Source organism: Prionailurus viverrinus, chromosome D3, assembly GCF_022837055.1.
Source record: "Prionailurus viverrinus isolate Anna chromosome D3, UM_Priviv_1.0, whole genome shotgun sequence".
Taxonomy (NCBI): Eukaryota; Metazoa; Chordata; class Mammalia; order Carnivora; family Felidae; genus Prionailurus; species Prionailurus viverrinus.
The window spans coordinates 22,143,066-22,158,228 of NC_062572.1; the positions used below are offsets into that span (position 1 = coordinate 22,143,066).

The window sequence follows — 15,163 nt, forward strand, 5'->3', positions numbered from 1 at the left end:
AAATCATTTTCCTTCTGTAGGCCTCAGTTTCCTCAACTATAAAATGAAAAGGTTTGACTAAATAGTCTCTAGGTTTCCTCTCAGTAACAAAATTTTTAAGTTTCTTCTAAAACCTGATCAATACCTTTGAATTTCTGGTCTCCTGAAACCCGCTAACCTAACAAGATTTGCATCCCTTGAGCCAGAAATATATTTTTCTTAACATGAAATATGAACAGTAGTCCTACAGGTCTACACCAAAACTCTAACTATTCTGGACTCCAAGTACTCAATCTTTTAGTATAACACATTTCTCTGTAGTGAGAAGCCCCCTGGTGGCGCATCCATCTACTGCCTCCAACTTCCTCATTTAAAGCTAAAAATCACTCTGCATTTCTTTCCAGGTTTTTTCTTAGAACATCAATTCATTCCACAGGAAAAACTCCACTTAGTTCAAGCTTTCATGTTAATGTCTGTTGGAGAGCTAGAAAGACCTTCTAGATAGCATGGAAAAGTCGTGATTTTCGCTAGCCCATTTTCAGGTCACCTCTTTTCCAAGATTGACTGATGGACACATGCCAGGTCTCATAGAGCTCAACCAAGTCATAAGCTGACTTCCACTGAGGGAAGACATGTTCAAAACCTGAGGACACCCAGAGGGAGGTTTTCCCTACTCAGCCCCAAGGCTCAGAAATGGCTTTTCCCCAGAGGGCTGCAGAAATCTACATAAAGTATAAGTCCAATCAGCCTCCAAAGAAATACCCTGACAGCAAGGTGACTCTCACCATTGGGCATGAGCTCCACCACCAAGGTCGGGTAAGCCATGTTGGTACAGCCAACTTCAGTGCCACAATATTTCTTACATTCTGAGGGGACGGTGCAGGCAACTTTTTCTGGAGAAAGATGAAAAGCCAGGTCAGTAAGTAGACATTGGGGAAATACTTCCAAGATTCGCTTTCTTAAAACAAGGCTTCAAACAAGACATTCCTGCCCATGGTCCTGAATTGGTTCCACAGAGAGTGCAGCTCCAAATTGAGCCCTTCTATGCCATGCCCCTGCCCCGCTGGTATGCCTGTCTCTAAGATCTTACTGGGGAGAAAAAGGTTCTTAGGCAGAGGAAGGGGGAAGCAAAGCAATGCTCAGAGTAGGAAGGGAAGGGGCACAATCTTTAGCTTGGAACTCTCTACAGCTTAGCAGTAACTATTGTCTTGTTTCTCCTGAAAATCACAATGAAACTATGGCTCCTAATTTTGAAGTTTATTTGAAGTAGCTTTTACAAGTAGGATTGAACACCAGATGACTGAGGGAATTCCCCACTAGGAATGCTGTTGGGTAGTACTTCTAAGATGTGAAAAATCTGGAGTGGAGAGAGACAGGAGGTAGTCTGGAAAGGGAAGGGGACATGATTTAGAGGCTTAGGGAAAATTTTAGTAACTTCTTTAAAATTAAAACAACAAACATTTATTATGTACCTACTATAGGTATATCCTTTAGTGCTGTTCCGTAGAGCACTGATTCATTATAGCACTGCCTCAAATATTAAGTGTGTTATATCTATTATATCATAAATTATTCAGTTAAGAATATTACTCTCATGACAGGTGAGCTAGTATAGGAGTATGAGATCACTATTAGGAGCATGATTAACAGCCAATTGCAGCAAGTACCCCCAGACTGTCCTGTCTTCATTTTGGAGAGAGCTTACCAAAGTTTCGCTCCATGGTGCCCTCTTTTTTGCCATTATTTCATATTCCAGGAAACAGTTTTGACCTATTATGGCTGACCCGAAAAAGCAAATGGAAATCTGGAGAAGCCTCAAAAGGGCCAAGAAAGACTCTATCACCCTAGATAGCAAAGTACAAGACTCGGGGCTCTTCAAGGAAATGGTCCAAGAAACAGGGCTCTGAGCACCAAGCAATTAGAGACTGGGCAGGGTTCTTTGCCATTAAAGACACACCACCACGGCCTGAGTAAGACTGAGCAAAAAGTCAGCAAATATTAGCTGGAAGAAGCTACAGCTAGAGGTGTATCATGACTTCAGAGAATTTGGAAAAGGGAAGAAAGTAATTGTCAATGTAAGGAACCAGAAAGACAACCCCACAGGCTCTGTGACCTTAAGTTGTTTACTATCTAAAGGGGGAATAATAATACCTGGTAATTGTGGCAAGAAAAAACAGAAGATGGCAGAAAAGAAAGAGCAGAGAGCTACAGGGCTTTAGAAGTTACACAGAGCCTGGAAAATGGAAGAGAGTGGCTGCTGAGTCTAGCAAAAGGCATCACCTGTGTACAGGATGCGGCTGATCATTCCCGGCATCACCATGAGGAACATAGGCAGCAGCTTCAGGTACCCACACATGACACAGCCGGCCTTCACATGAGACATGTTTTTGGCTGAGAGGCAGCGTTGCACAATGACCTGACAGAGAAAGCAGTGAGAGTGGGGTGCAGGCCAGAGACCCCTCAATGCCCTCTGGCTACTCCTAGCAACACTCTTACATGTCCTCGGCCCTTGGCCTGGCACCTCCTTGTCAGTAAGGCTCAGTGACCCCAGACCACATGAGCCCTGTTCTACCTTACCCACTACCACAAGCCACAGACAGGAGTCCCTGTAGAGACCTGGGAACACCCCGTCCACTCCACACATCCAGCATAGGTACCTGATCTGTGCACCAGTACCACAGGGCAAGGATGGACAACCCAAAGGTGAGCCCAGGCCATGGCAGGTCTCCAGTGAGGGGGTCTCGGAAGATGTGGAAAGAGTCAGCTCTCGGTGTATAACATTCTTTCTTGATGGTGATGTTTCCATCAGAAATCACAGTTGGAATGGCTTTCATGTACTTTATCATGAAGGTATCATACCCTCCCACTTCGTGAAAAGCTGGAAAACATCAGCAACAAACATCCTGAAACTCTCAACTCTTAATTCAAGTTTCTTCCTGTGAATGCCTGAGAAATCACCCTCGCAGTGTGGTCTTGGGCAAGTCATTTCCCCAACCTGGGCCTCAACCTTCTCATCCACAGAATGGGATTATTAACCCTGCCCAACCTCCTTGCGGGGCTACTCTGAGGGTCCAAAACAATAACCTGTAAAAGTATTTCAACCATAAACCTTTTTAAAAAGAGAAAGGATTTGGGGCACCTGGGTTAAACGTCTGACTCTTAATTTCGGCTCAGGTCATGATCTCATGGCTCATGAGTTTTGCTAGTGCAGAGCCTGCCTGGGATTCTCTGTCTACCTCTTTCTCTGCCTCTCTCTCTCTGTCTCTCAAATATAAATAAATAAACATTAAAATTTTTTTTAATTAAAAAAGGGAAAAGACTTGAATTATTAAAAGAAAGACCTTGGTTTTGAAGATTCAAGGCCTCTTTTCCCCTCCCTTTTGCTGTCAGCAGCAGCCTTTAAAATCCTGCACAGAGACCTAGAGACACACAGACTCAGTCATACCACTCCTGGTCACAGCAATGTGGTAAGACAGACAGAGAAAGGGTAAGGAGTATGGAGAAAGGGTAAGGAGCCCTACCACCTCTTGGCTGTGTGTCCTTGAATAAGGTATTCCAGCCTCTTCCCTGCTGAACCCCATGGACCACTGGGGGGAAACCAAATAGAAGCTCTTGGAAAGAAGAGAACAGAGAGTGGATAAGAGGCTTCACAGGACACACAGAGAGTACAGGCCCTCTTAAAAACAAAATGCATGTATATTCTCCCATAACAAGTACCTCTGTATCTAGGGTCTCCAGTTTTGTCTTTAGGATTTCACAGACAAATAAAATTTCAAAATTGGAGTCAGGGGACAACACACAATGGCTAATTTTTAAAATTTTATCAAATAAGGACATAAGAAAATGATCACTTATTGTCATTAATTCATAAAAGAAAGGATATTTAACATTTGAATATATTTAGCCTGCTGGATATTTAGCCTTATCCTTTTTTTTTTTTTTTTTTTTTTTTTTGTCCAGTTTTTCTGTGGAGAGCAGACCATGACATCAGAGGCCCACATTGGGAACCACTGGCTCAGTCCATCTAGAGAGAGCAGTAGGGAATCCAGGTATTGTCTGGGCCAGGCCTAGTCTGAGATCTCCAGGGCTGAGGAAGGTGCCCCCTGTACACCCACAGTGATGGCCAATCTAGGCTGGACCACTCCCCTAGAGAGGGCAGAGGGTATCAGGCTTACTTCCCGGACCAGCAACAGGCTGGGAGGCTAGGCTTGCTTTTCTTTCCCTGGGCCTCTTACTCTGCCACCCCACCTCCCCAGTCTGCCCCAGCCCCACTTACCAAACCCGGTCAAGATAAAAGACCCCACCAGCATGATCACTGTCTGCAAGGTGTCCGTGTAAATCACAGCTGCCAGGCCCCCTAAGCAGGCAAAGGAGACAATATGTCTGGACCTCATATAGGAGGACAACCTGTCAGCCTACCTCCTTTGCCCACTGCCTGCCCCTCTCCCTCTGCACACCCTCTGAGCACACCCCTCAGTCACCTGCCTAACTTTCCTTCCCTCTCTTGTTCTTTTACAGTAGTCTGCTACCCAGCATGTTCCCACACCTCCACTTTTCACAACGCTGGGAAGGCCTTGGAAATTGAATATTTCTCCCTGCTTGAGGAGGAAGAGTTTGATGCAACCATTTGAAGGTAGGAGATGGCTCAAAGGAGATGGTTGTGGTAAGAAGCGTCTTCCACAGGGGCGCCTGGGTGGCTCAGTCCATTAAGTGTCTGACTTCAGCTCAGGTCATGATCTCACCACTCCTGAGTTCAGACCCTTTATCGGGCTCTGTGCTGACAGCTCAGAGCCTGGAGCCTGCTTTGGATTCTGTGTCTCCCTCTCTCTCTGCCCATCCCCGCTTGTGCTCTCTCTGTCTCTGAAAAATAAATAAACATTAAAAAAACATGTCTTCCACAAACGAAGACAGGGAAGAGCAAGGAGTAGACATCTCTACAAGGTATCTGGGGACTTTACTGAATCAACACATTTCAAAGGGCCACTAGCATGTCTGCTCTCTCTTTACTCAGACCATCTAAGTAACTTTTTTTTTCTTTCATAATTGAGTTTTTATTTGTTGTTCTGAGGATTAGTACAGACAATTCAATTTGTACACAATTCTTAACGTACGTACCGAAAACCTAAAAAAAACCATGTAGCTGTGGTTCTTTTCTCAAAGTTATTACAGTGAATTTCCAGCTTAAAATTGGAGGCAAATTTCCCTTAACAGTATATCAAGTACTGGTATCTTCAAATGTTGATATGCTGTTACACTGTTAAGTCCCATTAATTCACTATTTAATGTCATATACACTACATACTCAAATTTTCAATCTTGCACAAGACATTAACAAGGTTACTAGGAAACTGGACTACCACAACCAACATGTTACAGAATGCACAAAATTCTGACAGGGAGAGCCAAGCAAGATCAAGGAGTGGTTTTCTTTAGGAAACAATTCTAGCATAAACAACATGGGAATAGAAGTAATTTAAAATGTCCAAGACATATTAAATGCACAACTGACTCCAAGTTGCCATTTAGTATGCTTGGTATTATAGGATATAAAAACTACCCCATCTATGAATGTTAAGCTGACACCCAAGACGATCAAAGCCTCCCATATTCAATATCCCACTATTTTCTGGTTGTGCCAAAAAATAAACAGCGGCAAATGATTTCACCTCTTAAAAAAAAAAGCATTTACACTTAAAAAATGGGATGAGGTGGGATTTCCTCCTTCTTAAAAATGTTTCTAGAGCTACTAAAAACCTTGCATTTACAAAATAGTTGATAAAAATATTCCTCTGGATTGTACAAGAAGGGAGACAGGGACCACTGGTAAGACATGGGATATGATACTAATCAGACTTGGCTTCTTTCTCTCCTACTTCATCAGAGGCTGGACTCTCCTCGTTTTTAGTTTCTCCGTCTTCTGCAGGTAAGTCTTCTTTTGTTTCTTGGTTAGCCACTTCAGTCTGTTTTCCCTTTGCTCCCCTTTTCCCCTTTGTTTGCACTCTTTTGTCTGAAGATTTCTCCTTTCCCGCCGCCTTTTTTGGCTTCGCTTCCACTTTTGCAAGAGCAGGTTTAGCTGACCTCCTCTTGGGCTCCTTCTTCGCCGCCCCCTCGGCGGAGCTGACCTTCCTCTTGGGCATCGTGGCGGCGGGGCGGGCACGTGCCGGCTGCCTGGGGGCCTCCGCGCACCGAGAGCCTTCGCGAAGCTGGCCTGCCTGGCCGCTACCACTCCTCCCGCCGCCCGAGCTGCTCTAAGTAATTTCTTGTCCCAAAAGCTGTGGGACTCCAGCTACACAGCAAACTTCATTACTGACCCAGCCCCCTCCCCAACCTAGAACAGAGTAACACTTCCGAAAAGGTGTCCCCAATTGCTCTTCCTGTCACTAGCTTCTCCATTCATCTCTTGAGTCTTCTTCTAAAATCTCTGTATGTGTCACTCCCTCCCTTCCTGCCTACAGTGCCTCCCAGTGGCTGTCACATCAAACCCAAAGCCTCCTTCTGGCTTCCAGGACCCTTGCACTGTGGCCTCATTTGAACTATCAGGACTTATCACCCACACACATACCCCAGGTACCTCCCATTGACCACCCATCTCCAGCCAAACACATCTACTTGCTCACACTGGTCCAAACCCATGCCATGCCCATTCCTGACTCCATTCCCTGCTCTCCCCTATCCCTGCACCTGGCACTCCCTCTCTAATTCTCCCAACTTCTATCCACAACCTGGAAGGCCAGGCCCTGCCCCATTTCCTAGAAGCTGTCCTGACTATTCCACCCAACACTGGAGTTTTCTGGGGGCCCCGTATAACTTGTTAGGGCCTGAGAGTGGGGACTAAGCAAACACTCCATCCTAAAACTGTTTCCTGGGTGTATCTCTCTTTATTGAGAGAAGAAGTTATGTCTCCTAGGTCCTCCTCCTTTCCTGGGCTTCAGTTGAGTCATTTGTAGGACTCACCTGTGATCGTATAAAGACCAGTGATTGCCAATAAAAGAAAGATGGCCAAATACAAATCCAGACCCAAGGCCATGTTGATGAATATGGCCCCAGAGAAGATGTCTGCCTGGAAGGAGAGGAGAGACAGAGTTAGGAATGAGGGAAGCCAGCTGGCCGCAAGTTGCACCCAGGGTCTGACTGAGGCACTTCAGCTGCAGGGACAGAGAGGCAAACTTGAAAGGGGTAGCAGAAAGTGTTTCCTTAGTAATGTCAATGCTTGTGATTTCTGCAGCCCAATGTTAGACCACATATCCCTTGCCCTTTGGCTAAAATCCCCCAATTAGAGGTTCATGTTTTTATCCCTGGTTCAGAATATAAAAGACAAGTACTGCACATTTCCACATATATACGATATCTAAAATATGCAAATTTATAAAATCAAAGACTAGAATAGTGATTACCACGAAGGGGGGTTGGGGGACAGGGAAATGGGGAGTTATTAATCAATGGGCACAAAGTTTCAGTTAAGTAAGATGAATAAGTTCTAGAGATCTGCCATACAACATTGTGCCTATAGTCAACAATAATGTATTTTACACTTAAAATTTGTCAAAAAGATAGATGGCATGTTAAGTGTTCTTAACACAACAAAATAAAAAATAAAAAAATATTAACACTTCAGGATCATACTATATTTCTAGGTTTCTCGACAAGCTTTATTCAAGATGATAGTAGATATCCCACGGGAAGAAAAGATTCCCTGGTCAAAAAAGTCTATGAAATGCTGGATTAAACAAATTAAGGCAGTTTCTTTACTACACAATTTCTCTAAGCCTTTAAAATACAGCATGTACTGTGAATCCCCAGGAGAGGACCATGGGAAATGACCCTTCACAAACTTAATTAACTATGGAACTCTGTTTGCCAAGGAATAACTATTAACACCTTGAGGTTCGCCTAACCCACCTGTGGACTGCTGCTCTAAGCTATTATCCATCATTTACACCTCAGTGTGCAAAGGCTTATCAAATCTATTCCCAAAAGCAAGTTTGAGTGCTAGAGAGTCCATGAGAGGGAAACCCCACCCACACTCTGGAGCAGAGAGAAACTTTAGCAATATCATAATTTTATCTTCTCAACCCAGATGGAGTCCACCTTGACTCAAACACAACCAGAACATCACCAAGAATCTCTTGCATGGCAGGCTTGCTTCTAGGTGGTTTTATCTAGATTATCTCATGTAGCTTTAGGGAAAAGTGTTCCCTCTTCACCCCCAAATTCACCAGTTATGTTCTTGATGCTGTTCTCTTTCTCCTCCCTGCCTCATTTAGCCCCATAAAGAATCTTCTACCTGGCTGTATGGTGCAATTCCTAATTTTAACCAACAGAGAGCACTGGAGTCACCCAAAATGAATTTTTCATGGCAGCTCCAAAATACTACCAGGAAGGGTAGGATTAAGGGATTTCTTAGTGAACCTTTTTTTCAAATCCCTCGGTGTGAATGAAATTAGACCTCCCTTAGAAGCAATGCATGAGCTGTTTCATTGCATAAAACCTGATGTATTTCAGGGTGTGTAAAGGGCCACCCAGTCACAACCCTGGAAATGGTGCCCTTACGTCTCCTCTCCATTCTTGGTTTCCCCACTTCCACCTCCTCACAGCTCCAGCAGTTCATCTCCCTGCCAACCAAATCTCCTAGTCCCTGCCTCTATTACTTGGCAGAGAGCTTGTCTCACACCAACTCCAAGCTTATGTGCAACTCTCCCTCCCAAGATGGGTCTCCTGAGTACTGGTGCCTTAGCTCCCCTGCAGATTCTCTAGCCCCAGGGGACCTAATATCATTGTCATTCCTGGTGGATGAGGAGAAGTAGAGTCAGAAATCCCACATAAACAAAGGCTGGTGGTCAGAGGACCTGGGTTTTAACACCAGTGCTGCCATTGTAGGCCTGAGTGACTTTGGATAAAACATTTCACCTCTCCATGTCTCTGTGTTCTCATTTTTAAAGTAAGCTCTGACTCTGAAGGTTTATGATTCACAGTGGCTGGAAGTGGGAAAGTCCTGCAACCAAAGAAAGCATTCCCCTCCCAGGTCCTGGACCTGTTCCACCCGGTCCTCTAATGCCAAAGAGGAAGAAAGAGCCCCTGGCTGCACGTCAGCCTAGCTAAAGGTGAAACGGCCACTTCTTCCTGACCCTACACATTAACCCACTGGAATTATGATGAGTATTCATAATGCTGGACCCTCCCCTCCCATGCCTCTATATCATTACACAAAGTTATACCAGTTGAAGGGGCCCCATTCATTGATTACATAGGAGTGCTAGTAAGTGCATACATTTTTGTTTGGTGAATTAGCTAATAAGCATACGTGAGCAATAAAAAGATTCCAAGGCTGTTACTGCCTTAAAAATGCCTTTGGTTGGTTTGTTTTTCAGAGTAGTTCATTTGTAATGCTTTATGACAACATGCCATAGAAGACTGTGTTACCCTCATTAATATGTGCCTTCCTATCTTCAGTCACAAATAAGTAACACACAACTCCTAAGATAATGCTATAACTAAAGTCTACAAAGACTTATGGGAAGTGTTAGGCTAATGGAAATCTTGTCTTTATGATACTCTATTTCCAGCTAACAGGGCAGATAAAGAATTCCAAGAACACATTCCTCATGAATTGAAGAAACCTAAGACAAATTCTATCTCCCATGAGTCACTCCTAATTTCAGAAATGAATTCTGCCCTTTGAACCCTGAAAGCCAGCAGGAGTGCCTCCAGATGCCATGCCATACCTGAGCTCACGTTAGTCCAGGCACTCTGACATTAGTCTTTGAATCCTAGGTACCCAAATTTTATGTGCTTTACTAGGGTTTTTTTTTCTCCATATCTAGGGAATTTTATAGTTTACCAAGTGCTTTCAGATACATTCATTGTTTTAATCTCCAAAACAAGGTAATAGGACAATATATTGGCTCCACTTTATAGATAAGAGAGACCAAATTTATGACATGCTCAAGAGCTAAAATCCAGTTTTCTGTCTCCAAGTTCAGTGACTTTGCCACAACATTAAAAGGTAAGGGCTCTTTTTTCTAGATTATTTTCTGCAGAGAGCAAGATATTTTATCATTTAAAAAATGGTTTTACCTACTTTTAAGGTAAAATAATTTATGGGTATGGTTGGGAAAAAACAGCACAGAAAGCTATACACTGAAAAGTAAAAATGTCCCTACTTCCATGATTTGGACCAAAGGTGACCACTGTCAAGAGCTTTTGGTCCACCAGAGGATTTCCAAATAGCTTGCTGAAAACTATATGTCAACAGTTATGTTCCACAGTCCCCAAAATAATAATTATGAATGGGGCACCTGGGTGGCTCAGTCGGTTAGGCGGCCGGCTTCGGCTCGGATCATGATTTCATGGTCCGTGAGTTCAAGCCCTGCGTCGGGCTCTGTGCTGACAGCTCAGAGCCTGGAGCCTGTTTCAGATTCTGTGTCTCCCTCTCTCTGACCCTCCCCCGTTCATGCTCTGTCTCTCTCTGTCTCAAAAATAAATAAATGTTAAAAAATTTTTTAATAATAATTATGAGGATTGAAACATGAAAAATGTATACAGTTTGATAATAAGATGGAGAAGAAAGATGACAAAATGCTATGCACATTCCAACTGCAATTCTGTAAAGGATAGCACACATATGGGTGAGGCCACAATATGAAATATCTGTATTAAAGCCATGGGATTATGGGTGCTTTCTCCTCCAGATTTTCTTAAATACCATTGTTTCATTTTTCTTACAGTTCAAAAGTAGGGGGAGCAGAAATTTAAAAACACATTATATTCTTTATGGGATATATAAATGTACATATATATGTAGTAAAAATATTAAAACAGACCAAAAGAAAACATACCAAGTTTAAAACATATACAACTTTTCAGAAGGAAGAAAACAGAGTCAAGAAAGATAGAGATAAGACTTCCATAATATCTGGGTTTTATTTCTTTTCTGTAAAAATGACTGATTTTTTGAGATCTATAGAATCTGAGTGGTGGTCTTTGCTATATTAGTCTTTTTACTCTTTTGTATGTTTGAAGTATTTCAAACATACTTTTTTAATTTATAAAAGTAGGGGAATGAATAGGTAAATATACCACCAGCACTAATAGAAAAGAACTCTCCTGTAATCCTATGGGATCATTTGTTTCTCAGCTCTTCCCAGATTGCTCCTTCTCTAAACTACTCTTAGCCCTTAATAAAGGGGGGGAGAAAATAGAAGAAAGGAAGGAAAAAAGCAAATTTCCCCAATGCTGCTAAGCAAAACCAAATTGAAGTAAAATAAAAAACTATCACACTCTAGACCAGGGGTCAGCAAACTTTTTCTGTAAAGGATCAGGTAATAAGTGTTTCATGTTTTGTAGGCCATACAGTATCTGTCTAACCTGCTCAACTCTGCAGTCAAAGCATGAAAGCAGCTATGGACAACACAATATTAGCCATGATCCAATAAAACTATATTTACAAAAACAAGTAGTTAGATTCAGCTCAAAAGCTTTGTTCCTGTCGCTTTGAAAATTTGACTGAACCACATCCATGGGATTCATGGGGAATAATAAAATTACAGATTCAGTTGGGAAAACCTCTTGAGTTTTTTTCATAGGAGTTTTTTCATAGGAAAACCTATGAGTCTCTGACCATGAGCCTTGGGCATATTACTTCATCTCAGCTCAGATGCTTTGAGATCCTGTGATTCTATATGTGTGCTTTTGCTGCCCATTCTGGTCCGAGTTGTATCTGAGCCCCCAATAAATCCTGCCTGGCAACGACATTTGAGATCAAAAGCCCCATTGCTCAAATTTCTCTTTTCATTTGTGAAAGTGAATGGCTCAGGTAGTAAGTATTCAAACTTTAAGCAAAAGCCAAAGCTCTTATTTTCACTCAAGGATCCAAAGTGGCCAGTGGAGTTGCTGTAAAAGTTTACTGCAGTCATGTTAATAGCCCCAGGAAACATAAATAGGGACATTCAGTCATCATATGTAATGCATAAAGTCTGAGGCTTATCTCAAATGATTGCACACACGTGAATAAGGTATGTGATACTAGGAAATTTTACAGAGCAGAACACTTCTCAGAACTTGATAAGTCAGGGTGCTCGGGAGGGGGACAGCGGGGAGCCAATACAATTCAGTGGAGTGCATGGAGGAATAATCAAATCCGGGTCTCAAAGCCCAAAATCTGGCCACAAGACAGTAGCCATAGTCAAGATTCCACACTACTGCTACTCAGTGGCCTGGATCACAACTGGACCCTGCACCTGAAATGCTTTTTCTCTCCTATCAATTACATACTCACTGGATCCCTATGTCCTCCCCAAGCCTTCCTGGCATGTCCCTAGTTGTTCTCTATGTGGACTTGGATCTCACAAGACCCCTTCTCTTCTCACCCATCACACAAAATGCCTCTACACACACACAACAAAATTGATTAATCTTTGTGTGTAATGTAAATAAACACCTATCTTACTTTATTAACTAACAATTCTTTTCTTTTGTCCATGAACTTGAAACTCATGTGTATCTTAATGTGAACTCCTAGAAGGTACATTCAACATCAGCATAATTATTTTAATGATTTCATGTTCTATGATTCATGGTGAACCTGAAGTCAGCCAAATGTATAGAGACAAAGTCTCATCTGTCTGACCCTTCCCCGCCCCTCCACTCTGCCTAAATGTCCTTCCTTCAGACCCTTCGTACCAGTGTGTAGTCAATGTTCTCTCCTCATAGTCCTCTGAAATCCTACTCTTGGAAACTTGTTCATAGTTATTTAACAGGCTATCTTAATTTTTCCCAAGGTTTTGAATTTTAGCTGACTCTGTACAGAAGAAATGAAAGACTTAGAAGGCAGGGACCAGGGGTGCCTGGGTGGCTCAGTCAGTTAAGCATCCAACTCTTGATTTTGGCTCACAGTCGTGAGACAGAGCCCTACATCGGGCTCTGCACTGTCAGCAGAGTCTGCTTGGGATTCTCTCTCTCTCTCTCTCTCTCTCTCTCTCTCTCTCTCTCTCTCTCTCAAAATAAATAAATAAACTTAAAAAAAAAAGGCAGGAACTACATAATGCCAAAGGTTTGGATTCAATAACAGGGATCCTATTGCTCATCCTAAAATTCTGCTACTTTTTAACTCCACAGAGTCCCTTCCCTTCTTGAGAACTGTTCCCCCATCTATAAAATGAGAGCATAGGACATAGAACTAGATGATCTATCCCATTCCATCACACTATGCTTTCATTCCATCCCAGCACAGAGTAGAACTGTGAGAACACAGACTCTGAAACTAGAGAGACCTGGGTGCCAATCTTGGTTTTGCCATACACTTCCTATGTGATTTGAGATAAATTACCTAACTTCTCTGAAACTCGGTTATCACTCCTACAAAGTGGAAAATAAAACAGAAATCCTTACCCATGCAGCACTGTTATGTGAACTGGAGATGGAATAAGTAAAGCCCCTATTGGAATCTAAGCAAGAGACTGACACTAAATAAAGGGCAACCCTCATCCTTCCTACATATTATTCAAGGAATTACTGCCTCTGGGCAGCAGGAGGAGCAGGTAGGATGTTGGGCAAGGCCTCCAGCAAGAAGCCCCAGAAATCATACAGAGAGGGAGCAGCCTATACCAAGTACTATTCAAAAGCAAAAATCAGAAAAAGCTGACTGCTGGGGAATAGGTTCCATCAGGACTTGAGCTGAGTTAGACTGCCCCTCAGCTACCCGGGGGCTCCCAAGTCAAAAGAGTTTAATCAGTAACCTGAACAGTAAGTGTTTGGAAGGCAAGGAGAGAGGTTGGGCATCTAGTTTATTTATTTGACTACCGCACACCAGCTCCAAGGGCAAAGAGTACCCTTTCCATGGCAACCACAGTCAACAGACTTTTACCCGCTTGAACTGTGGACTTGAAGGTTTGGTTCCAAGATGGAGAATCCCAGTGCCCTCCTCTCAATGCTCATTAGACAGGTGCCACCTCACAAGCTAAACTAAGGAGCAGTTCCTTTGTCAACCCCGCCCCCAGCTCCAGGGTGACCTCCTTTCCCTCCCTGCTTATATTCCTTTTTCTCCTCCTATATCTGCTCTTCCCTCCCTTAGGAAGCCTGATTTCTCCACCCCTCCCAGCATTTCCAGTCTAGGCTCTGCACTGATATCTAACGATGTAGGATTGAAAAGCCCAGGGTCTTCATCTTATAACTAAAAACTAACCCTGAGGAGAGGAGGAGAATGTGAAGGTGGTGAAATCATCACAATGGTGGCAAAACACAAAGAGACCAGTCAAAGGCAATAGCAGTTTGAGCCAGGAAGCTGGGCAGGGAAAGAACAGTGTTCTGGGCATCAGTCTTAACTCCAAGACCAAGCCCTATCAGCCCTATAGGCAACAGCATGTTTTCATTGAGTTGTATAAAAATGTATGTGCAAGACCATTCAATTAGGAAATAATAGTCTCTACAACAAATGGTGCTGAAAGATTTGGACATACACATGCAGAAAAGTGAAGCTGAACCCCCACCTCACATCATATACAAAAACATAACTCAAAATGGATCAAAAACCTTAATGTAAGAGCTAAAAATATAAAATCCTTCAGAGAAAACATAGGGATCAATCTTCATGATCTTGGATTTGACAATGGATTCTTAGAAATTACAGCAAAAGCATAAGCAAATAAATAAACTAAAAATAGATAAACTGAACTTCATCAAGATTTAAAACTTTTGTGCCTCAAAGGACATTATCAAGAAAAGGAAAAGACAACCTACAGAAAGGGGGATATTTGCAAATCCTATATCTGATAAAGGTCTAGAACCTCTGAAGAACTCTTTCAACTCAACAAAAGAAAAAGACAAACAATCCAATTTTTTAAAAAAAGTGTGTTCATGTAGGCCAGGACTAGGGCTGGAGGGTAATGATATAAAACTGAAAAATAATTACAGTAAGCTGAAGATATAGATATAGGTATTTCCTTTAAAGAAAGTATAGTCAAATACAATGTATAGACTTCATTTGGATTCTGATTCAAACAAATCAACTGTAAGAAGAAAATTTTTATATAATCAGGAAAATCTGAATATGGACAGGTATTAAACTACCTAAATTAACAAATTCCTATGGATTTTTTGTGTGATAATAGCACAAGGGTTATGTTTTTGTTTGTTTGTTTGTTTGTTTGTCTGTTTTAAGTCAAAGATGAGCCACCTGGGTTGCTCAATC

At 42.4% G+C, this 15,163-nt stretch overlaps 2 protein-coding genes across 3 annotated transcripts in view; both read right to left on the minus strand.

Annotated features, from left to right (window-relative positions):
• Nucleotides 1-15,163, minus strand: part of SLC5A1 (solute carrier family 5 member 1) — a 74,560-nt gene that overhangs the window by 28,423 nt on the left and 30,974 nt on the right. For both annotated transcript variants that reach the window (XM_047828784.1, XM_047828783.1), the window contains exons 6-10: nucleotides 6,934-7,039; nucleotides 4,256-4,336; nucleotides 2,637-2,857; nucleotides 2,260-2,395; nucleotides 765-872 (exon numbers count right to left, since the gene is read on the minus strand). In XM_047828784.1, coding sequence (XP_047684740.1) covers nucleotides 765-872; nucleotides 2,260-2,395; nucleotides 2,637-2,857; nucleotides 4,256-4,336; nucleotides 6,934-7,039 — 652 coding nt within the window. The remainder of the gene's footprint in view (nucleotides 1-764; nucleotides 873-2,259; nucleotides 2,396-2,636; nucleotides 2,858-4,255; nucleotides 4,337-6,933; nucleotides 7,040-15,163) is intronic.
• LOC125149643 (non-histone chromosomal protein HMG-14-like) lies at nucleotides 5,764-6,209 on the minus strand. The gene has a single exon (XM_047828785.1). It carries the CDS (start codon nucleotides 6,114-6,116, stop codon nucleotides 5,823-5,825), a length of 294 nt encoding a protein of 97 aa, XP_047684741.1. The 5' UTR covers nucleotides 6,117-6,209; the 3' UTR covers nucleotides 5,764-5,822.

Bases quoted from the DNA above. Each gene is read 5' to 3' on its own strand.
- LOC125149643 (XM_047828785.1), bottom strand. From the start codon at position 6,116: ATGCCCAAGAGGAAGGTCAGCTCCGCCGAGGGGGCGGCGAAGAAGGAG.